The sequence below is a fragment of the Oryctolagus cuniculus genome, chromosome X (assembly GCF_051225735.1).
Source record: "Oryctolagus cuniculus isolate XC-2025 breed Fujian yellow rabbit chromosome X, ASM5122573v1, whole genome shotgun sequence".
NCBI classification, from domain to species: Eukaryota; Metazoa; Chordata; class Mammalia; order Lagomorpha; family Leporidae; genus Oryctolagus; species Oryctolagus cuniculus.
The window spans coordinates 7,599,883-7,622,431 of record NC_142888.1 but is presented as its reverse complement, the minus strand read 5'-3'; the positions used below and the strand labels follow the sequence as shown (position 1 = coordinate 7,622,431).

Genomic DNA, 22,549 nt, shown 5'->3' with positions numbered 1-22,549 from the left:
TGTAAACTATTGTTTGATTAGACATGAAAAGAAAAAGACTGCATACTTTAAAGGGATGAACTTTATGGTATTCAATTATATCTCAGTAAAGCTATTAAAATAGTTTATATAATCAGTCATTCAGCCTTGTAGTGGGATGAAAGAGGAGGAGAGGAATGCGACAGCAAAATCAGGAATTGAGCTAAATTCCCAGTCTATTATTTGGCCCTTAGTAATGCACCAGAGATAGAAAGAGAAAGAAACAGAATGGGAGGGAAGGAGAGAGGTTGGTGCTAGAGAAAAGGGAAGTCCTGGGGCAAAAGGTCAAGAGGAACCAAATGTCACCGCTAAAACACTTTAAAGAATTCTTAAAAACATGAACTATCTTACAGAAGACTTCTGCCAGACATTAACAGAATGAAACCTGATAGTCCTCTTCTTTCATCCACAAACCAGCCATTTCCAAAACTGCAGCAAGAGTACAGGAAGCTTATTTAGAAGTCTTACTTCCAAAGGCTGCAACAACTTTCATATACAGATTACATGAATAAAACTATAGGCTGTTTTTAAAACCAACTCAGATCTTACCATATGTAATGGGAACAATTCTTATAGAAAAGGAACACAAAGTTTTTTTTTTTTTCCAAAAAATGACAACACTTAGATGCTGATAAACAGAAAATGCTGGTACACATTTATTCTTTTATTGCTAAACATCAAATGCTGGGAATTATGATATCTTCAAGTTAAAGCTTAAGGATGAATTACAACACAGTCAAAAGATTGATAGAAAAAAAAATACCTGTGCACCATTAGTATGTAGACATTCAATAAATATCATAGGACAACGTGACTGAGAGCCATATATCTATGAAACACATGTTTACAATCTGCTGTTAGAAGACACATAGACCTATATGAGTGATTATCAAAAGGTTGAGTTTAACTGCATGTCTTTTCAAGCTGAGATGCTGAAAAGTATACATTCTTTACAGATTGTAGGTGACTTTAAAAAACTGCTAAAAAATGTAAACAATGCAGAGTCGGAACACTGAGAATAAACTTTTACTGTTGAACAAAGTAACAACACAGAACACTTCCTTCAAATTCTTGAAATAATTAGTTTTTCTAATTATTGTATAGAAAACCGTATGGATTCTTTCTATAAAGATGATAATACACCAAGGACACAAAGATCTTCCAAGTTTTTTTTTATGTTAACATATATTTACAGTAACTATTCAATAATACTTTTTACAGCTTACTTAAATAGAGACATGCTTTTCTAATCCATAAATAACATTAATCATCATCCATTCAACCACATTTATTTATTAAGTACTTATGACGTCTCATGCACTGTGCCAGGGATGCAAATACAAATACATGGTCCTTGCTCTAGAAGTGCCCACCATCAAGCTGAAGAGACAACACATAACATTTGCTTTCTTAGACAATGAGGCTACTTCACAATTGGTACTAATTGCTCAGTTTGCGAGTAGAGTGGTTCCCAAACCCTGACCCTATGGATCAACAGACCAAAGTGTTTAACACATTTTGATTTTGTTTTTGTACCCATAAAAAGAAGCTAATGGATAGCATTTATTTTATTAAAATCTTTTCTCAGTTTTTTTAAAAAAATGACTTGTACATATACAACATTTTCTTAGTAAACTTCTTAGTTCATGTAATTGAATTAATTATATAGGTATTTCATGGCATTTCCCAAGCTCTACTATCTGAACAGGTCTTAGCATTACTATGCTAATATATTTTGATCCCAAATGGCTGTCTACCTAATAACAGAACAAATGCCATATTTTCTTGGATAAAACAGTAATTTGCATGGTTTTAGTGAGTAAGATTAATTGATGACTACAGTCATTAATAAAATGTCGAAATTATACTTAATATAATTTCACTTTAAGGCGGCAAAATTTTTAATACAATCTAAAAAGTTTCTTAAAAATGATGAAAACATTTTAGTGCTTAAAGAGCAACTCAATGGCCCAAGAAAAGTGACACATGGAATATCTTACTTACTGAAGAAATTGGATATGTGATTATTAATGAATTATTGCCTTTTATTACTTCTTGAGTGTGTGAGAGAAACATGTATTTTTCACCAAGGAAACAGCATGCTCGTGTCCTTCTAAGACCAACAGCTTCACACTGACCAGTTGACTTCCCCAGTTTCTGAGGGCTGCATCTCCACAACATAAGACCTCGAACCACATGTGGCTCTTTCAGGCTCAAGAGTTCATTCCCAAGCTCTGGAAAATCTGTGTTTTTGCTCATATGTAGCCTTTCTTACACTACTACCATGTCTTCATGGACCCACAGAGGTAGCTTTAGGAAAGAGATGGAAAGCAAGGACCAGGTGCTTAATTACCTGACACAGAGTAACATGGGAGCCGCTGGTGATGAGAGTATGGCTCAGGGCTTAAGTTTGTTGCTTCTTGAAGACAGGAACCCTGCAGTTGGGCCCCAGATGGCCTCAGTAGCACAAAAGAAAATGTCTACCCTGGAAGGGTTCCAAGTTTCAAAGTTCTATAGGAAATAGAAAGCAGGACTGCTAAAGATCTTGTGGTCTGGCTTTAGATCTGTCAGAGGACCTGGCTTAGTGCTGAGGTTTAACCATGACTGCTAGGAGACACTTCCTGCAGCTCACTCCAATGTCAAGGCTGGTGCTGCTTTATAAGGGTGCGGAGATGCACTACATACATTATGTCTCATAATATCAAAGGCCCTATTACTTAGGGTTCATTTATTTGGCATCACTTGACAAAGATTTTCCCTTTCATGTCAGTAGATTCTTTTACAGAATTTTATTAATTATAATCAGGCCTCAGTTTTCAGAGTATAAAATGATACACCATGAACTATTAAAATACTTTTGAAACAAGACAAAGAACAAGACATACAGGCCAAGAAAATGCTCACTCTTTGACTTGGCCAAAGTCTGGACTCCTTAGAATTGTGACTAATTAGGCTTTTTCAATAATTTTATCCAATTAATTCCACCTAATTCTGTTCTCCTTTATACTATACAACGATATGTAGTCACACAAAATGGTATTACATGAATGAGTCTGTACTTGTTTAGAAAATGTCCCACACATATCTGAAGTGTGTATTTTCAGTCTTTAAAACTAGAATGTAGTCATGGACTGTGTCTTTCAGTTCTTCTGCTCACCCCCCTCCCCTTACTGCAGTGTGTGTATACTTTGGATGCAGGAGGAGTTCAAAGTTGTTGGCTAACGTGGAATTTTAAGGACATACTTCATATTTCATACAAAGTATGATTTTGAGGGGCAGTGGGTCTTACCACAGAGGTGTATACTGTAACTGAGAGATTTTGCCAAAGGAGTGTACATATTACCGTGCTGTAACCATCCAGAGTCCCAGAGTGACGTTGGCAGCCAAAAGGACACTGCCACCAAGCAAGATGAAAAATCCTATCAGATCTTTGACATCGTTGTCTCCAATCACTGAGGTAAGGGTGGCATCCAGGAAAGAGTTTAAAATCCACTGTCCATCCAAAGCAAAGCAGGGCACTGCATTAACAATAGCCAGAGCTCCTGAGAGAGAAATCAGGTACCTGGATTATAATCGGTTAAGGAGCTGACCGTGAGGTCTGAGTGGAAACCACATTTCTGAGTCAGGAGATATTTTACTGACTAAAATTGAGATCACAGTTGACTTACCTGCTTTAAATCTTTGTCATTCCTTATTTGGTCTCTGCTATTTAAAATAAACGAGTTTACATTATTTCAAAGTTCAAAAACCTAGACTACAAAAATAAAGGCCAACCACTTATAAACTAAGCCAATCTATAATGAACTCTCAGGGGGACTAAGCCTTTCTAATCCTTTAATGATACATGGGAAAGGAAGGTGGAAGGATTAAGAAATAAAGGAAAATTACTTTTTGATTCTCACGGAGTATTATTTTGTATTAGCACTACAGTTTGGAGATGATTTGGCTCCCCAACTCATGAAGACATTTAAACTCTTAATTATTATGTTAATGGATAACAGGATAATGCTAATGGTAGATGAATTAATGGTAAGACTTGATGTAATTATGGTACCTGGGAAGTGGGTCTAGTGCGAAGTCTTTAGATCTCTGGGGGTACGCTCTTGGAAGGTGGTTCTTGTGAGAGGGCTGGTTTTGTATTTCAAGTTTGGCCTAGCTGTTCTCTCTACTTCCTGGCTTGTCAGTAATCCTTCTGTATACTCTCCACCATTGCCAGCCTCTTTCAGAGGCCAGATTAATGAGACCACTCGATCTTGGACTGTGAACCTCCAAACCATGAGATGAAATAAACTCTCCTTCAGAAATAGCTCAAATATTTGAGTTAAAGTAACAAAAACCTGACAAATACAATCAGGAAACACAAAGATTCTATCCTTTGAGCCCTACTTTAGTTTATTATCTGTAAGACTATCAACTCTGTGACAGGACTACAAACTCTACAAGGTAAAATCTTGATTGTATTATTTGGGATAACTGCTTATTTGTTTTCCATTTCATTTTGCTACATATCACTGAAGAAAAAATTTTTAAATATTTCAAAGTGACAAAAATAAAGAATTCTTGCAAAACTTTCCATTAATTAAAGTTCCACAGATGAATTTTTAAAAATTTTCATCTTTTATATGCAAACATAATATGATATAGACAACATGAGATTTTGTCCCGTGAAATGCTTTTAAGTAGCGGAAACTTATCTTCCTTACACGTTCCTCTTTGAGACCAATATAATTCATGGTTACGCGTATGATTCATGATCCACTTGGTTAGAATTAAAAGGCTCAGATAAGACAGAATTCATCACCTCCCTAGTAACCAAAGCTTTTATTCTTTATAAACTTACTAAAAGGTTTTAAATCTGTAAATTAAATTCTCAATTTATATTCAGGTTTCCTTCCCTTTCATATCCTAACTTTTCTCCCTCCCTGATCAATCTTTCTCTTCTGACTTTGTCCCTCCTGTGTACAATCTGATCTCTTTCAACTTTAAAGTATCTTTTTTAGTTGTCAGTGATTAAGTGATACTTATAAGGTCCTTACTTGTAATGTTCTATTCAAATTAAACTGATCAAGTTCTAAGCAATACACTTTTCAAAGCATTTTTTTTTTTTGGTATACTGGCTGCTCACTTCTGATCCAGCTCCCTGCTAATGTGCCTGGGAAAGCAGCAGAGGATGGCCCAGGTACCTGAGCCCTTGCACCCATGTAGGGGACCCTGATGGAGCTCCTGGCTCCTGGCTTCGGCCTGGCCCAAATCTGGCCATTGTAGCTGTTTGGGGAGTGAACCAGCGAATGGAGGACCTCTCTCTCTACCTCTCTGTCTTTAACTCTTTCAAATAAATAAATCTTTAAAAACAAAACAAACACAAAAAAAAACATTTTTACACACAAAAAAGGATACTTGACAAATGTTTCCAAAACCACTGGAAGATCTATGCTTAGAAAGTTGAAACGTGGGATAAAACTGGTGATGCTCACTAAAAAAGAAAAATAAGGAATAAGGAATGTTATTCATACAGGTAAGTAACAGCATTATGAACTTTACCATATGGTCAAAAACCGGACTAGTTCTAAAATGAGTAAGAAAGCCTTTCATAAATATATGTAGGCAGGTTATCTGCATCACATATAAAAGCATTCAATTATTCTGTAACATCTAATAAAAGTAGTAGAATGAAAAAATTCATATACTAGTCTGTACTTACATTTTAAGATGAGAGTAAGATAAAGCTGTCTATAACACCAAGTATGACTACCAAACACAGAGTCTGACTTAACGAAATACTATAATTTTTATCATGAGTCCTCACTATTTTAAAGTGTCATAATATCAAATCACATTTACTCCAACTACTATGATACCTAACCTCTTTCTGTCTCAGTATTTTTCTTCATTGTTAAAACAAGGATGGAGACAAGAGGATTTTTAAAGTCTCTTCTAAAAAAAGTTTTCTACTATTTGTGGATTCCATAATCCTGTTTTTGTTGAAAACATTTAAAACATTTAAAAACTATTCTGTAATTAGAACCCATGGTACACATTTCTGAATTACTTTAATTTGGGACAGCCTTCATTTGTTGAGTTTCTGAAATCATATTCATTTAAAATTCACATGTTTTACATAAATTATTTTATAATCACATCCCCTTGCATCCAGGTATTCTCTAGGGTATGCCACTTTTGTCACTGTTTTGAGGAGCTCAGATAAGTTTAATAAGCTCTCAGTGAAGACATGAGGGATCATATATTTGACTTGAGCATCAACCGTGGGGTAGGAAGAATGTACCACTCTTTATAGGCAGGCACGGGATTCAGCTCCATCTTGCTTTATAAATTCAGATTATATTCTTACTGCTTAAATTTCATTTAAGCTTAAGAACAAGTCAGCAATACTTATATAAGAGATCAAGCAAAAAATAAGTAAAACTAACGCAATGATTTTTAGTGAGTTTCTACAAATAAGAATATATGTAATTTTAATGATTTTCTAAGGGTTTACTACAATAATACACACCTGTGTAGTGGAGATGCAGTGGATGTCCTACATATAACATATCTATCTGAGGTGGATGTTTCACTTTTATTAAGCGAGTGTGAGTTTCCAAAGATGGTATTATACAGAAACTGGAACTTGAGCTTTTCTTACAGTCTTTATTGGTTCTACAAACTTGGGTGGCTTCAATTGCTTTCCGGGCAGGTAGACATGTATGCTATAAATAAAATATTACTTAGTCAATATTAAACATGATTTATTAAAAACAAAAATCCAAGTTACAGTCATTCAATATTTTTCATAGCACCCAGTACACTAGGAATGAAGTTCGTATAAAAGAAATACAATTTATGTATACCTACTATAAGTTAGAGTCAATGACCTCACTTTGACCAGATAAGGTATTACCATTAAAAATTTTTAAAGATTCACAGATGAAATATGGCACCTGAAATGTAGATTTTTAATAAAATAATATAAAGTAGATAGAGCAAAAGGGAGTTTTCACAGATTCCATTTTAGCTGCTCATGCTTACTTTGTAATGAGTTTACAAGACAAGCCAGACTGCCTCAGAAACAACTTACCAAACGCTTATTAAAATTATTTCTGTAGGAAAAACACACATCTGTGAGGCTGTGATTGTTACAGCATTCGGTAGAACCATCTAGCCGTTTGTATGCTAAAGAGAAACACAGTGTTTATTAGAATCTGTTACTCGGAAGTACAATGGCAATAAAAATTTTGCTTTTAAGACAAAGAGAGTAAGTAAAATGGCACATAAATTTGGAAGCAACTGTGTAATTCAGAACTGACAGCTACTCATTACAATTTGATTTTACATTACAAAAAAAGATCCACCTAATTTGAAATCAAGAAGCAGCACTTATCCTAGGAGAGTTTTCCTCATATAAACTTACCGACCCATAAAGCTAGAGTTCTAGGGTCTGAGTACGTTTTGCAATAGTAACTCCAGGGCCCTTTCTGAAGTAGATAGTGAAGAAGCGCCTATCTACTTCTGAAAAGTTTGGAAGATGTTAAGTGGCTCTTGAGAATAGAGAACATTTGTACATATTTAAACCTTAAATAACCAGGTTGTCTCAGTGAACAATATTCACATTACTAAAAGGGAAAACACCAGAAACTGGGTGCCTTCTGATACGATGCAATAGGCGGTACCACTTACTACCCTTGAAGTATTTTTTAAAGATTCAAAAGGATCCTGAATCTAATCTAGACCTAATCACTGGTTTATAGTAAATTGGGAGACATTTGAACATGTTAGTGACGTCATGAAGATGAGATAACCAAAAAATTTGAGAATATAGGAGATTTGAGAAAATAAAAAACTCAGTGTATTCATTAAACAAATCCAGTTCAAGAAAATGGGGGACTTATGACAAAAGACTTCAAAGACATACCATCCAACTTAAACAAGCCAATTATTTTAAAAAATTAAGGAAGATTAAATGCTAACGAGATATTAATTTTGTAAGGGATAGTGATGGTACTGTAAATCATGCTTAAGGAGTCATCATCTATTGAGGACAGGCTGAAGTTTATACATGATATGATAGGATGCCTGGGAAGTGCTTTAAAATAATCCCCCCAAAACTGACTTGCTTAGATGAAACAACTGGCAAATTGTTAATAATTGTTCAATCTGGGGGAATGACACATGAGAGCTTGTTTACACTGTTTTGATATTGTCTGAAATATTTTTATAATAAAAAAGTTCCTAAAATGGATTATACACGGAAGATTAAATTTGAAAGAATTTAAAAACATAGTTCTAACTATTTTCCCTTTGCTGCAAACAGTACTTTAGAAAAATTACCAGTATTAGTCACATTTGCTTACACCAATAGACTTAGACAAATGTCCAGGGTATTTTTTGCCTAAGACACAGTCTCTGAATATAATCTATATTTTCTAACACTTTCCCTGAAATTTTGTATAAAGAGTTGGGAAGTTGATGTTTCAAAGCTGAACAAACTCAAAGTAAGTTCAGCAGGTTCTGAGAATAAACTTGCTTCAGCCTTGTCACTTGCTGCACAAAGCAACATATCTGACTTCAAAGGATAACTTTGGAAGTCAAGATAATTTCCACTGGAAGTCTGCCACATGAAATATATAAAATATCTACCCCAGATAGTGTTGGACATGGCACTGTCCAAATGGCAACCACTAGAATTGCTTAAGTTATATTTCAACACAAAGATGTAAGGGAATCTTTTCTAATTCTCAGGAGGGGTTTGTGTTTGCCAAGTTCCTTTTATTTATTTTAACCTTTCCTTATTGCAAGCCTGTGTTGGAAGCACAATATATTAATATAGAATACTTATGCTTTGACTTTTGTCTATGTGGTTGTTAACCATCAACTGTTAATCTGTTCTGACATAAGCTTAGACAAAGGACAATTACATCTCGATACACATATCACCTTTTGTTTTACATTTTACAAGTATAAATTAAAACAGTACTATTTATCTATATACACGCATAAAGATAATATTATATTAGGTGGGATCCAATTACTGGAGTTCAGTTAATTGGTTAAGGTTGAACTTAAATGCTGATTTAACAGTTTTTTGAAAGCAGAAAGAATTAGATACATGAAGCCTGAAAGTCACATATGATATTACAAACATAATTAGAAGATCAACAACAATGTATAATAAATGAAATTTATATATTAGTATTTCACCAAGAAGAGTGTCTATTAGTTCTGGCATATTGTTTTCCTAATTTACTTTAAAAAGGTTAGAACAAAATAAGTGTAGGCATAGTCTAAGCATTAGCAAAAGGCAGGTTTTGGTGTTTGAAGCATTACATTATATTGAAGAAACATACACACCTCTAACAGGGAAGCTTAACTGTTGTAAAGTTGATGCACTTATACAATAGCCAATCTGGGGCTCATAGGCAATGGTATCTAGACATTCATTCCAATCTTGCACATTAGTAACAGGGCAATCCTGTAGATGGGTAACAAGATCTCCCACAAAAAGGCCTCTGGGTCCAATAGCAGGTGAGTCCTTGGGAAGAGGGCAAAACCAGATCAGATAATGCATGAAAATAAGCTATGATTAACCTGAACAAATAAAAGTTAAAAGGAATGAGAGAATTAAACGGAGTATCTTGAATAGTGCATAAAATAATCCAGCTCTGAATCTAAGACATATAGTCTAGAAAATTAACAAAATAAATTTAATTACAGTTGTTTCCCCAATTCTCAAAGATTTTGAGTTTTGCACAATTGAAAAACAAATCCACCTGCCAAATGTCAACATTAAAATGATCAAGTTTTGGGGCTGGTGACACCAGCATCCCATATGGGCATTGGTTCATGCTCCACTTCCAATCCAGCTCTCTGCTAATGGCCTGGGAAAAACAGCAGAAGATGGCCCTCGTGGGAGACCCAGAAGAAGCTCTTGATTCCTGAATTTGGTGTGGCCCAGCCCTGGCTATTGTGGCCATCAGCAGATGGAAGCTCTCTCTCTCTCTCTCCCTCTCTCTCTCCCTAACTCTGTCAAATAAATAAATAAATAATCTTTTTTTTAATTTTAATTTTTTTATTTTTTGACAGGCAGAGTGGGCAGTGAGAGAGAGAGAGAAACAGACAGAAAGGTCTTCCTTTGCCGTTGGTTCACCCTCCAATGGCCGCCGCGGCCAGCGCACCGCGCTGATCCGATGGCAGGAGCCAGGAGCCAGGAGCTTCTCCTGGTCTCCCTATGTGGGTGCAGGGCCCAAGCACCTGGGCCATCCTCCACTGCACTCCCTGGCCACAGCAGAGAGCTGGCCTGGAAGAGGGGCAACCGGGACAGAATCCGGCACCCCGACTGGGACTAGAACCCGGTGTACCGGCGCCACAAGGCGGAGGATTAGCCTAATGAGCTGCGGCGCCGGCCTAAATAAATAATCTTTTAAAAAGCCTTTTAAAATGATCAAGTTTTTCCCAAATTGCTAGTTAATTTTTTTGATGAAGTAATCATCAGACTACCTTCACTTTCTTATATCCTCAGTGAATGAAACTGTAAGACAAATCCTTATATAAACACCATTCCAAATATGCAGACAATAGCATCAGCACAATAAATACATAAGCCAATTGCTCACAAAAGTTATTTTCCTCTTTCCAATGTCTGAATAGAAGATTTGATGCCATCATAGTAATTTTTGTCTGAGGGAGTGTGGGGAGCAACCCGGACTGGACTAAGTTACTGGAATTAAGACTTATTCTATGCATCTGCTCTCCCACAATATGGCGCTGAGAAGGGAGAAACAGCTTCTACACAGCTGCCTCCAGTTCAACCAATAAACTGTAGGACCTGCTCCTGATTGGAGGAGAGCAGCGTACTCGGCGTGTGGGTAGCAGAGTTGGGATTGGTGGAAGAGGACTATAAAGGAGGAGAGAGACAACATGCACCAGGAACATCTAACGGGAACATCCACCTGAGGAACACCTGTGCAGCCCCCGAGAGAGCCGGCCGGTGGTGTGCCGCTCCCCCGCGGAAGTGGGGAAGGTGGCAGGGGGAACCGCCCTTCCACGGAGGTGGAAGGGATGGTAGCCAACCCGGGAAGGACCAGCAGTAAACCCGGGGAGGGCCGAGCAGACAAAAGAACAGCGCAGGGTCCTGTGTCGTTCCTCCACGAAGAGGGGGAGCGACATAATGGTGCCGTGACTCGGATATGAAGCCTAGGCAGGGTTTAGTGTCGCTCCTCCACGAAGACGGGGAGCGACATAATGGTGCCGTGACTCGGATAGGAAGCTTAGGAGGGAAGAAACGGGAAGAAGTGGAAAATACCGGAGAGAGAGACTAGCAAAGAGCCTAGGGGAAAGCCGCACGAAAAAGGTGCCAGAAGAAGCTATTGAAAGCCTAGGCATAGACTCGGATATGGACTGTGAGAAAGAAGTTAAGGCCGAAAGCGAAAGTGAAAGCTAGAACAAACAGACTCGGATACGGACTGTGGGGAGAAGCCAGGAGAAATGAGGGAGGAATATTGTTGGAAGAAAACTTAGGGAAACATACCGGGTAGAGAAAAGTGTTAGGGAAATTGAAGCTGCGGGGGCAGGCCGAGGCGGAAACGTAAGCCAGCTTGGGATTCTTCAAGTCAGCCCGGGGAGCAAAAGGCGAAAATCTGGAACCAGAGGCAGAGACGTGGGCCGCCAGGTTGGAATTCGCCAGGTTAGTCCGGGGAACTTGGACTGAATGCCGGTGGTGGCGGAAACGTAAGCTATGCTGTGTGACTCGCGGAAGCCGCCACGTGCAGAGAGCGCGCGGGGCGTGAATAGATAGGGAACGCGGGGCTGGCACAAGGCCGTGGTGCGGGCGCGAAGGGCATGGAGACCGCGGAGTGTGCGCGCGAAGCCGAGCCGCGCAGAGCCGGGAGCCCGCCGCAGGGCGGGCGCCGGGAAGCCGCGCAGATGAGAGAAGCGCGGGCTGAAGCGGCTCAGAGCCGGGAAGTCGCCGAGAAGCAGCCTCGGGGCGGGCGCCGGGAAGCCGCGAAGATAAGAGAAACAGAAGTTTAGAAGTAAAATGAGAGAAATAGGAATGCTGGTAGATAGAAGTAAAATAGGAGAAATAGGAATGCCCGGAGATAGAGAAATAGAGAAAAATAAGGCCTCCCCACAACACGCACGGCAATGAGAGAGCTTGGATTCGGTCTGCCTTATTAGTAAGACGATAAGCACCTGTGGGCGGCTGCAGGTCACCGAAGACAGGCATGTTATCAACACCAATAAGTCTCCCCACAATACGGCAATGAGAAGGCTTGGATTCGGTTTGCCTGATTGATAGGGCTTGTAAGCACCTGCAGGCAGTTCTAGCAGAGCAGAGCATGCGCTGCAGGGCACCGAACTCAGGCACACATCAGCGCCTAAAAACCTCCTCACAACATGGTGAAGAGAGGACCCGGACTCGGTTTGCCTGATTGGTAGGGCTTGTAAGCACCTGTGGACAACTCCAGCAAGCAGAGCAGAGTGTGTGCCGCGGGGCACCGAAGACAGGCGCGTATCAACGCCAAAAAAATAAAAAGAAAGGGGGATCTGTGGGGAGCAACCCGGACTGGACTAAGTTACTGGAATTAAGACTTATTCTATGCATCTGCTCTCCCAAAATATGGCGCTGAGAAGGGAAACAGCTTCTACACAGCTGCCTCCAGTTCAACCAATAAACTGTGGGACCTGCTCCTGATTGGAGGAGAGCAGCGTACTCGGCGTGTGGGTAGCAGAGTTGGGATTGGTGGAAGAGGACTATAAAGGAGGAGAGAGACAACATGCACCAGGAACATCTAACGGGAACATCCACCTGAGGAACTGTCGCTCCCCCTCTTCGTGGAGGAGCAACACAGGACCCTGCGCTGTGCTTTCGTCTGCTCGGCCCTCCCCGGGTTTGCTGCTGGTTCTTCCCGGGTTGGCTACTATCCCTTCCACCTCCGTGGAAGGGCAGTTCCCCCTGGCCACATTCCCCACTTCCGCAGGGGAGTGGCACACCGCCGGCCGGCTCTCTCGGGGGCTGCACGGGTTCCCTTAGATGTTCCCCATAGATGTTCCTGGTGCATGCCGTCTCTCTCCTCCTTTATAGTCCTCCTCCGCCAATCCCAACTCGGCTGCCCACACGCCGAGTACGCTGCTCTCCTCCAATCAGGAGCAAGTCCTACAGTTTATTGGTTGAACTGGAGGCAGCTGTGCGGAAGCTGTTTACTTCTCTCCCAGCGCCATATTGTGGGAGAGCAGATGCATAGAATAAGTCTTAATTCCAGTAACAGTCTAGTCCGGTTTGCTCCCCACAGATCCCCCTTTCTTTTTATTTTTGGCGTTGATACGCGCCTGTCTTTGGTGTCCCGCGGCACACACTCTGCTCTACTTGCTAGAGTTGCCACAGGCTCTTACAAGTCCTATCAGGCAAACCGAATCCAAGCCTTCTCATTGCCTTATTGTGGGGGAGACTTATTAGTGTTGGTTCGTGCCTATCTTCGGTGACCTGCAGCTCATACTCTGGTCGAGCTGCTTGCTGGCGCTTACCGCCTTAATCAGGCAGACTGAATCCAAGCCTTCTAATTGCGGTATTGTGGGGAAGCCTTACTGATGTTAATTCGTGCCTGTTTTCGGTGACCTGCGGCGCATAAGCTGCTAGCCGCCCAGGTGCTCATCGCCTCACTTAATCAGGCAGACCGAATCCAAGCTTTCTCGTTGCCATGTTGAGGGGAGGCCTTATTTTTCTCTATTTCTCTATCTCCGGGCATTTCTATTTCTCCCATTTTACTTCTGTCTGCCAACATTCCTATTTCTCTTTTACTTCTAAACTTCTGTTTCTCTTATCCCCGCAGCTTTCCGGCACCTCGCCCCGCCGGCGGGTTCCCGGCTCTGCGCCGCTTCAGCCCGCGCGCCTCTCTCATCTGCGCAGCTTCCCGGCTTTGCGCGGCTCGGCTTCGCGCGCTCCGCGGTCTCCACGCTTAACCCTTTCGCGTCTGAACCACGGCCTACGCCAGCCCCGTTCCCTATCTATTCACGCCCCGTGCTCTCTCTGCACGCGGCGGCTTCCGCGAGTAACACAGCGTAGCTTACGTGTCCGCCACTAGCATTCAATCTAAGTTCCCCGGGCTAGCCTGGCGAATTCAACCCAGCGTACGTCTCCGCCCCACGGTTTGGCTTCCCGTCCTTTGCTCCCCGGGCTAATCAGACGGATCCCAACCAGGCTCACGTTTCAGCTTCTAGTTTCAACTTTTCGCCCCCTATTCCCGGGCTAACTTGAGAATCCCAAAGTGGCTTTCGTGTCCGCCTTGGCCTGCCCCCCGCGGCTTCAATTTCCCTAACATTTTTCTCTACCCGGTATGTTTCCCTAAGTTTTCTTCCAACAATATTCCTCCCTCATTTCTCCTGGCCTCTCCCCACAGTCCGCGTCCGAGTCTGTTTGTTCTAGCGTTCACTTTCACTTTCGACCTTAGAGATTTCTCCCAGCTTCCCCCCGTAGTCCGTATCTGAGTCTATGCCTAGGCTTTCAATAGCTTCTTCCGGCTCCTTTTTCGTCCGGCTTTTCCCTAGGCTGTTTGCTAGTCTCTCTCTCCGATATTTTCCCAATTCTTCCCGTTTCTTCCCTCCTAAGTTTCATATCCGTCCTAGGTTTCCTATCCGAGTCATTTCTTCCCTCCTAAGTTTCCTATCCGAGTCAGGTTTCCTATCCGAGTCACGGCACCATTATGTCGCTCCCCCTCTTCGTGGAGGAGCAACACAGGACCCTGCGCTGTGCTTTCGTCTGCTCGGCCCTCCCCGGGTTTGCTGCTGGTTCTTCCCGGGTTGGCTACTATCCCTTCCACCTCCGTGGAAGGGCAGTTCCCCCTGGCCACATTCCCCACTTCCGCAGGGGAGTGGCACACCGCCGGCCGGCTCTCTCGGGGGCTGCACGGGTTCCCTTAGATGTTCCCCATAGATGTTCCTGGTGCATGCCGTCTCTCTCCTCCTTTATAGTCCTCCTCCGCCAATCCCAACTCGGCTGCCCACACGCCGAGTACGCTGCTCTCCTCCAATCAGGAGCAAGTCCTACAGTTTATTGGTTGAACTGGAGGCAGCTGTGCGGAAGCTGTTTACTTCTCTCCCAGCGCCATATTGTGGGAGAGCAGATGCATAGAATAAGTCTTAATTCCAGTAACAGTCTAGTCCGGTTTGCTCCCCACAAGGAACACCTGTGCAGCCCCCGAGAGAGCCGGCCGGCGGTGTGCCGCTCCCCCGCGGAAGTGGGGAAGGTGGCAGGGGGAACCGCCCTTCCACGGAGGTGGAAGGGATGGTAGCCAACCCGGGAAGAACCAGCAGCAAACCCGGGGAGGGCCGAGCAGACAAAAGAACAGCGCAGGGTCCTGTGTCGTTCCTCCATGAAGAGGGGGAGCGACATAATGGTGCCGTGACTCGGATATGAAGCCTAGGCAGGGTTTAGTGTTGCTCCTCCGTGAAGAGGGGGAGCGACAAGGGAGTATAACACAGAGTTGAATATATCAACTTAAACTTCTACAAAAATGCTCTGCTGGGCAGTCTGGGTTTCATCTTTCTCATTCACGTACTAATCAAGCTTGGCTCTCCTTAACTACCGGTCAGACATGTTCAGGGTGGCATAGCTGTAGACTACGTTTTCTCTTATACATCTTACGAGTAGAGTTACAGAGAGAGGGGGAGGGATCTTCCAACTGCTGGTTCATTCCCCAAATGGTCACAACAGTTGGAGCTGGGCCACACAAAAGCCAGGAGCCAGGAGCTCCTGGGTCTCCCATGTGGGTGCAGGGGCACAAGCACTTGGGCCATCTTCTGCTGCTTTCCCAGGTGCATTAGCAGGGAGCCAGATGGGAAGTGAAGCAGCCAGGACTTGAACTGGCTCCTATATGGGATGCTGGTGCTGTAGGCAGAGGCTTAACCTGCTACACCACAGCGCCAGCCCAGGAGCAGGGACATTTGACTCAAAAGCAGAGATATAAAAATAAACAGCGGGGGCCGGTGCTGTGGCTACCACCTGCGGTGCCGGCATCCCATGTGGGCACGGGTTTGGGTCCTGGCTGCTCCACTTCCGATCCAGCTCTCTGCTATGGCCTGGGAAAGCAGTAGAAGATGGCCCAAGTCCTTGGGCCCCTGCACTCACATGGGAGATCTGGAGGAATCTCCTGGTTTTAGATTGGCACAGTTCCGGCTATTGCGACCAACTGGGGAGTGAACCAGTGTATGGAAGACCTCTCTCTTTGCCTCTCCTTCTCTCTTTGTGTAACTCTTTCAAATAAATAAATAAATATTAAAAAAAAATAAACAGCAAAGGTAACAATGCATTTTATCAATAAACTACACGTAGAACAATACTATGTAACTCAGAACAAAAACAATTTTTCATGGTATTCTTAAAAAGATAATCTGTTTCACACCATTTTATTAGATGTTAAAGGATCACAGTAATTTCTTCAAAAGCAGAGCATTCTCTATGAGGAGAAATTAAATTAAATCTCCTGACATTCAATAGTAAGTATCACATCCCAACATCCATCATTTACCTCAGCGACTTCAGTGATGAGCACTCCAACTCCAGTATAGTAAAATGGCAAAAGAATCACAGGGAGGAGAACAAGGGCTAAAATACCCAGGAGTGCCAGGACGAAATTATGCCAGATACCTGAAAATACAAGAAAAGTGCAATAAGCTCAATAAGGGGAAGGAATGACATAGGTAGCTGAAATCCATAGCTCTCGAGCAGTCTGATAACTCAGTAAAGACGCCAGAAGAAGCTGTGAGGCAGAGAGATCCACTTATCAGCACAGCACAAAGACATTCAGTTAGAGGTGAACTTCATTTCACATACTGAAGTCTAAAATGAGCATTTAATAGTCACAAAAATAGTATCTTCTAAATATATCCTCTTTTCAGAAAATGTATATATCATTAAAGCATACTTGTGATCTTTGAAAGAAACTTCAAATACATTCAAATAAAAGTTAAGGTGAAATAAAAAAAAAATTCTTGCTGAACTGTGACATGGAAACCTAAATAGCACTCAGACAAAGAGAATGTTTATATGTTAAGCATTAACCTGCTATGGAGAGTAGTATTGGTGGGATATATATTCATTTACATCACGTCATAGATCATAAAGCAACAAACCATAAAGAAAAAAACCCTAAAATCCATCTGATCAAATCCACCAATCTCATCCAACATATATTCAACCTTTGCAGCCATGCAAAGGAAAACTTTCCCACCTGTAATAATATATAAGTGATCACTCTTCTGTAGGTGAGGTGGTCTTAAATAGCTTGATTTTTACATTTCAGTCTTTTATAATTGCAACTCATTTTATGTATCATGTGATTTACAAATATTCAAATGTTTAGCCAATTATTACTGAGTAATGCATCCTTTTGTCTACCAAATTAATTTTACTTCTTTAAAAAAAGATATATTTATTTATTTGAAAGTCAGAGTTATACAGAGAGAGGAGAGGCAGAGAGAGAAAGAGGTCTTCTATCTGCTGGTTCACTCCCCAATTGGCCACAATGGCTGGAGCTGTGCCGATCCAAAGCCAGGAGCCAGGAGCTTCTTCTGGGTCTCCCACACGGGTGCAGGGGCCCAAGGACTTGGGCCATCCTCTACTGCTTTCCCAGGCCATACCAGAGAGCTAGATCAGAAGTGGAGTGGTCGGGACTTGAACCGGCATCCATATGGGGTACAGGCATTGCAGGCAGCGGCTTCACCTGCTATGCCACACCACCAGCCCCAAAATTTACTTTTAACATACACTACATTTCCATCTATTCATTAGCCTATTTCTGGGTTTTCCATTCTTTTCCAGATTATTTTAGTTAAAGTAAAACAACTGTAATTACTGGTAGTGACAACAGTAAAGTATTTGCTAGTTAAATACTTTGACTTTATTTTATTTTTTTGATTATTTACTTTTTATTCTTTTGGATATATTTGAGAATCTTTTTTTTTTTTTATTTTTATTTTTTTGACAGGCAGAGTGGACAGTGAGAGAGAGAGACAGAGAGAAAGGTCTTCCTTTGCCGTTGGTTCACCCTCCAATGGCCGCCGCGGCCGGTGCGCTGCGGCTGGCGCACCGCGCTGATCCGATGGCAGGAGCCAGGAGCCAGGTGCTTTTCCTGGTCTCCCATGGGGTGCAGGGCCCAAGCACCTGGGCCATCCTCCACTGCACTCCCTGGCCACAGCAGAGAGCTGGCCTGGAAGAGGGGCAACCGGGACAGAATCCGGCGCCCCGACCGGGACTAGAACCCGGTGTGCCGGCGCCGCAAGGCGGAGGATTAGCCTAGTGAGCTGCGGCGCCGGCTCTTGAGAATCATTTTTTAAAAAATATGTATTTATTTGAAAGTCAGAGTTACAGAGAGGTAGAGCCAGAGAGAGAGGTCTTCCATTGCTGGTTCACTATCCAGATGGCTGGAGCTGTGCTGATCTGAAGCCAGGAACCAGGAGCTTCTTCTGGGGTTCCCACACGGGTGCAGGGGCCCAAGCATATGGGCCATCTTCTATTGCTTTCCCAGGCCATAGCAGAAAGCTAGATAGAAAGTGGAGCAGCTGGGACTCGAACCAGTGTCCATATGGAATGCCAGCACCATAGGCGGCAGCTTAGTCCACTATGCTACAGCGCCAGCTCCAGAGAATCATTTTTACAACCACTAAATATTCAAGTTAGGATTTCTACACAATTTCACATTTCTGACACGGGAACATGGCATCTTTCCATTTTACCATTCTTTTACATTTCTCACTAAAGATTTGTTAGCTTTCTCTATTGAGGTCCTATATACTGCTTACAAAATGTTAATTTTTGATTTTTTTTTTACCATGTCACATTACTTGCGGAAAGTAATCATTTCTTCTCCTTACATTATCTGGCTGTTTCAAACACACGGGAACAATACACTAATTTTTGAATATTTATTTTGTAATCAACCGCCAAATTGAACTTTCCATTTAGGATTGCTTAGTTTTTAACCTCACCTCTTGGATTTTTAATTATGATCATTTATTTCTTCTAACATTCATACCTCAGTTTCTCCCCTCTTTTGGTCTTTCAGCAGTGGCTAGAATTTCTAAAACAATGTTAAGTAGTTGTGATGGCATGTCTTGTCTTGCTTTCTTCATGATTTTAATATGAGAGTAGTTAAGCAACAGCAGGGCATGGATGGAATTGAGGGTCAATTTTATTGTGGTCTATATACTAACTAGTGAAACTGGTACAAGAGTACAAAAATATGACCACAGGTGAACAAGGGTTTAAGAATGATATCACGGGTCAACCAAGAAGAAAATCTATGGCTACGATTGAGGCAGTAAGTACTAATAGGCTTGAAGCTATTTCTAGTAATTATTAGAAGGGCTATGGTTTACAACAAGACTGACTTGTGCTTAGCATAGCTTGGAAACAAAAAAAGAAAACACGACCACCTTAATCCTATAAAGACACAAGAGTGATTTTCAGGTTACTAGATGACTGATCATTTATAGTAGTTACATCTGAAAAATTAAAAATCATCACCTAGGCAAAGCTACAGCTAACTAATCAAAGCATCATTTCTATGGTTACTAAATGTTTTTACTTTACCTCCAATAAATTCGAAACTGACTGATAATAACAACATGGTTCTCAATATTTAAGAAAGATTTTTTGAAAATTTAATATGGAGCCAGAAAGGACAAATTTTATCTTCATGAGTTAAAGGTTAATTTATCAAGAAAATCTAAAGAATTTCTTAAGGCAATTTACTCTTCACTTAGGATTGGATAACAGATATTGTTTAATCCTCCTCCCAAAAATTCTTTATACATCAATTAAAAATTTAAAGACCTTCACTTATAATGTACTCAGGAAATATCCCATGTCATTTTCTCTCTTCCTTCCCTATCGAATTTCAGACAAATCACTACCAACTTTTTCTTTTCAAAATCAGCATATAGTTCACTGTTTGAATAACTAGCTATTACATATACAACACTTTAAAGTTGCATTATACAACTAGATTTAAGTATTCTTCATGAGACTAATATAAATGACACCCTGGAAGTGAGACGACATTTGAAGAAATGAAATGATATCTTCGTAAGTTTAAAACCAGTAAATTAGGCAGTGGATATATTTGGAAATGTGGCTCTATAAATACATAATTTATGTATATCCCCAAATTCGTGGGGAACACAAAAAAATTTCCCATGCTATTTTCCAATTTGGTGGCAGCACCAGAGTGAGCTCACAGCTCAGCAAATATTAAGCAAGAAATGAGACACCAGACACTACTCTCTTCTTAGACAATTCCAAATCTTCGCATTTGCCCTCTCTCTTTCAGGGCAAGACAAGCATCTCCTTCCCTTGAACCCCTTGCCTAGGAAACAGGGCAGGGCAAAACCGCTCAATTCTCTACATGGCTGGCAATTCACAGCCGTGAAAGAGAAGGTGATGGGCTGGGTGATGTTCGGACAGCACAACTAGATAATTCTATGCCAATTATTAAGGAGATGTGTGGGCACAATTATTGGTGGTGATATACTTCCTTGGTCTTCCATTTGGACATTATTTAGCAATTATAAAGGTAAAACAAAAAAAATCTTGCTTTCACCCTAACATTAAATGAATTAAAATGTTTAATTGGCTTTAAAAATGACTGAAAAATACATTTTGAATTTAAAAATCCAAACAGTATTGGAGGAACTAGTAAAAAAGTCATTTTCCTAAGTGTCATTTCTTGACCACTGGTCCCATGAATCACAGTCAACCTACTATTATTTTCTATTTTATCCCACCAGATATTTTCTCTGCCCACACCAACATATATAGGATGATATATATGTAAGTGATAATTTATGCAAGGTATGAAAACAACAAGTTTTTTTAAATAACTTTTAAATAAAACTTAATAGTAATACTTAAGAGTAGCTTTAAAGGATTTTAAAGATGATTATCCATTAAACAAATCATCTCAATAACTGAAAAATGAGTGTGGTGTGTAGTTACAGGTTATGTTTCATGCATGTCTTGAAACATGTACACACAAACACAATAAAAGGCTTTTCAAGATATCGTTTTAAAACTCATTCTCCCCTTAATATCTTACGTCCTGTCCTATGGTAAAGATAGTTACATGAACCCAGGGGTTCACTTTAAGAACTGTAGGTTGGCAGCTTGAAATTGGCCATGGTGGGAGTGTTTACACCACAGAAACTAGCCAATTGCTAGCATCCCTACCCTCTAGACCCAGTGTTAAAGCTTCACTAGCACACCATTAGATAACTACTCCTTGCACACCTAGTCTTCCCTTTTTCTATTTCAGTTTTTCTCAGGGAATGGAAGTAATGGAGATAACCCTGTCTTACTGGCTGGAATGTAGCTATGATGCAGTTGGACACAGAAGCTGCATGTTGAGAACAGCTAACAAGCAAAGCTCACAAGACACAGCCTGAGTTTTCCCCAAATCACAGGATATTATAATCCACACCGAACTATTTGCATTTGGGATGCTTTATGACAGTTTAGCTGTCAGAGCAGTCAGATACCTAGCTAACACATGTTCCATGCACCATATTTACAATGTAAAGGTTCCTTCTTTTTAAAGTCACTAAATTCCAGACATAACTAAAGCAGTTCTGGTCCAGGACTTGTTGGGTAAACAGTCTATCACATACAGATATATCTTTTTTTTTTTTTTTTTTTTTTTTACAGGCAGAGTGGACAGTAAGAGAGAGAGACAGAGAGAAAGGTCTTCCTTTTGCCGTTGGTTCACCCTCCAATGGCCGCCGCGGCCGGCGCGCTGCGGCCAGCGCACCGCGCTGATCCGTTGGCAGGAGCCAGGAGCCAGGTGCTTTTCCTGGTCTCCCATGGGGTGCAGGGCCCAAGCACCTGGGCCATCCTCCACTGCACTCCCTGGCCACAGCAGAGAGCTGGCCTGGAAGAGGGGCAACCGGGACAGAATCCGGCGCCCCAACCGGGACTAGAACCCGGTGTGCCGGCGCCGCTAGGCGGAGGATTAGCCTAGTGAGCCGCGGCGCCGGCCTCCAGATATATCTTTTAAAAACCCCAGGGGAGCTGGGTGTTTGGCCCAGCTGTTAAGCCACCAGCTGGGACAGCAGCACCCCCTATCAGAAAGCCTGGGTTTGAGTCCAGGCTCTGCTTCTGATTCCAGATTCTTCCTAATGCACTGAAAGGCAGCAGGTGATGGCTCCCCATGTGGGAGCCCTGGATCAACTTCCTAGTGCCTGGCCCAGCCCTGCCACTGGGAGAATGAGGGGACTCAATCAGCAGACAGGAGCTCTCTCTCAAACAAATAAAAATTTTCAAAATCACCAATAATATGATTTTGCTTTTTATTTATTTTGGAATTTTCCCATATTTATACATATCTATCCCATTTCTTATATGTCACAAATTCATTTTAATTAACATAAATTTATTTATAAAGTTCTCTACCATTGATCATGTAGGTCATTTTAATATTTTCTTACAATGCTGCAATAAACAGCTTTGCTAATATGGTTATGTACCTAATTAAGTCTGCTTCTGGGAGGGTAT

At 41.5% G+C, this 22,549-nt stretch overlaps 1 protein-coding gene across 1 annotated transcript in view; it reads right to left on the bottom strand.

Moving 5' to 3' along the window:
* Positions 1-644: 644 nt before the first annotated feature.
* MBTPS2 (membrane bound transcription factor peptidase, site 2) overlaps positions 645-22,549 on the bottom strand; it is a 45,241-nt gene continuing 23,336 nt past the window's right edge. Inside the window, exons 6-11 of the mRNA XM_002719970.6 lie at positions 16,533-16,651; positions 9,364-9,544; positions 7,094-7,188; positions 6,530-6,725; positions 5,416-5,491; positions 645-3,580 (exon numbers count right to left, since the gene is read on the bottom strand). Of these exons, the coding sequence (XP_002720016.1) occupies positions 3,358-3,580; positions 5,416-5,491; positions 6,530-6,725; positions 7,094-7,188; positions 9,364-9,544; positions 16,533-16,651 (890 nt within the window). The 3' untranslated portion in view covers positions 645-3,357. The remainder of the gene's footprint in view (positions 3,581-5,415; positions 5,492-6,529; positions 6,726-7,093; positions 7,189-9,363; positions 9,545-16,532; positions 16,652-22,549) is intronic.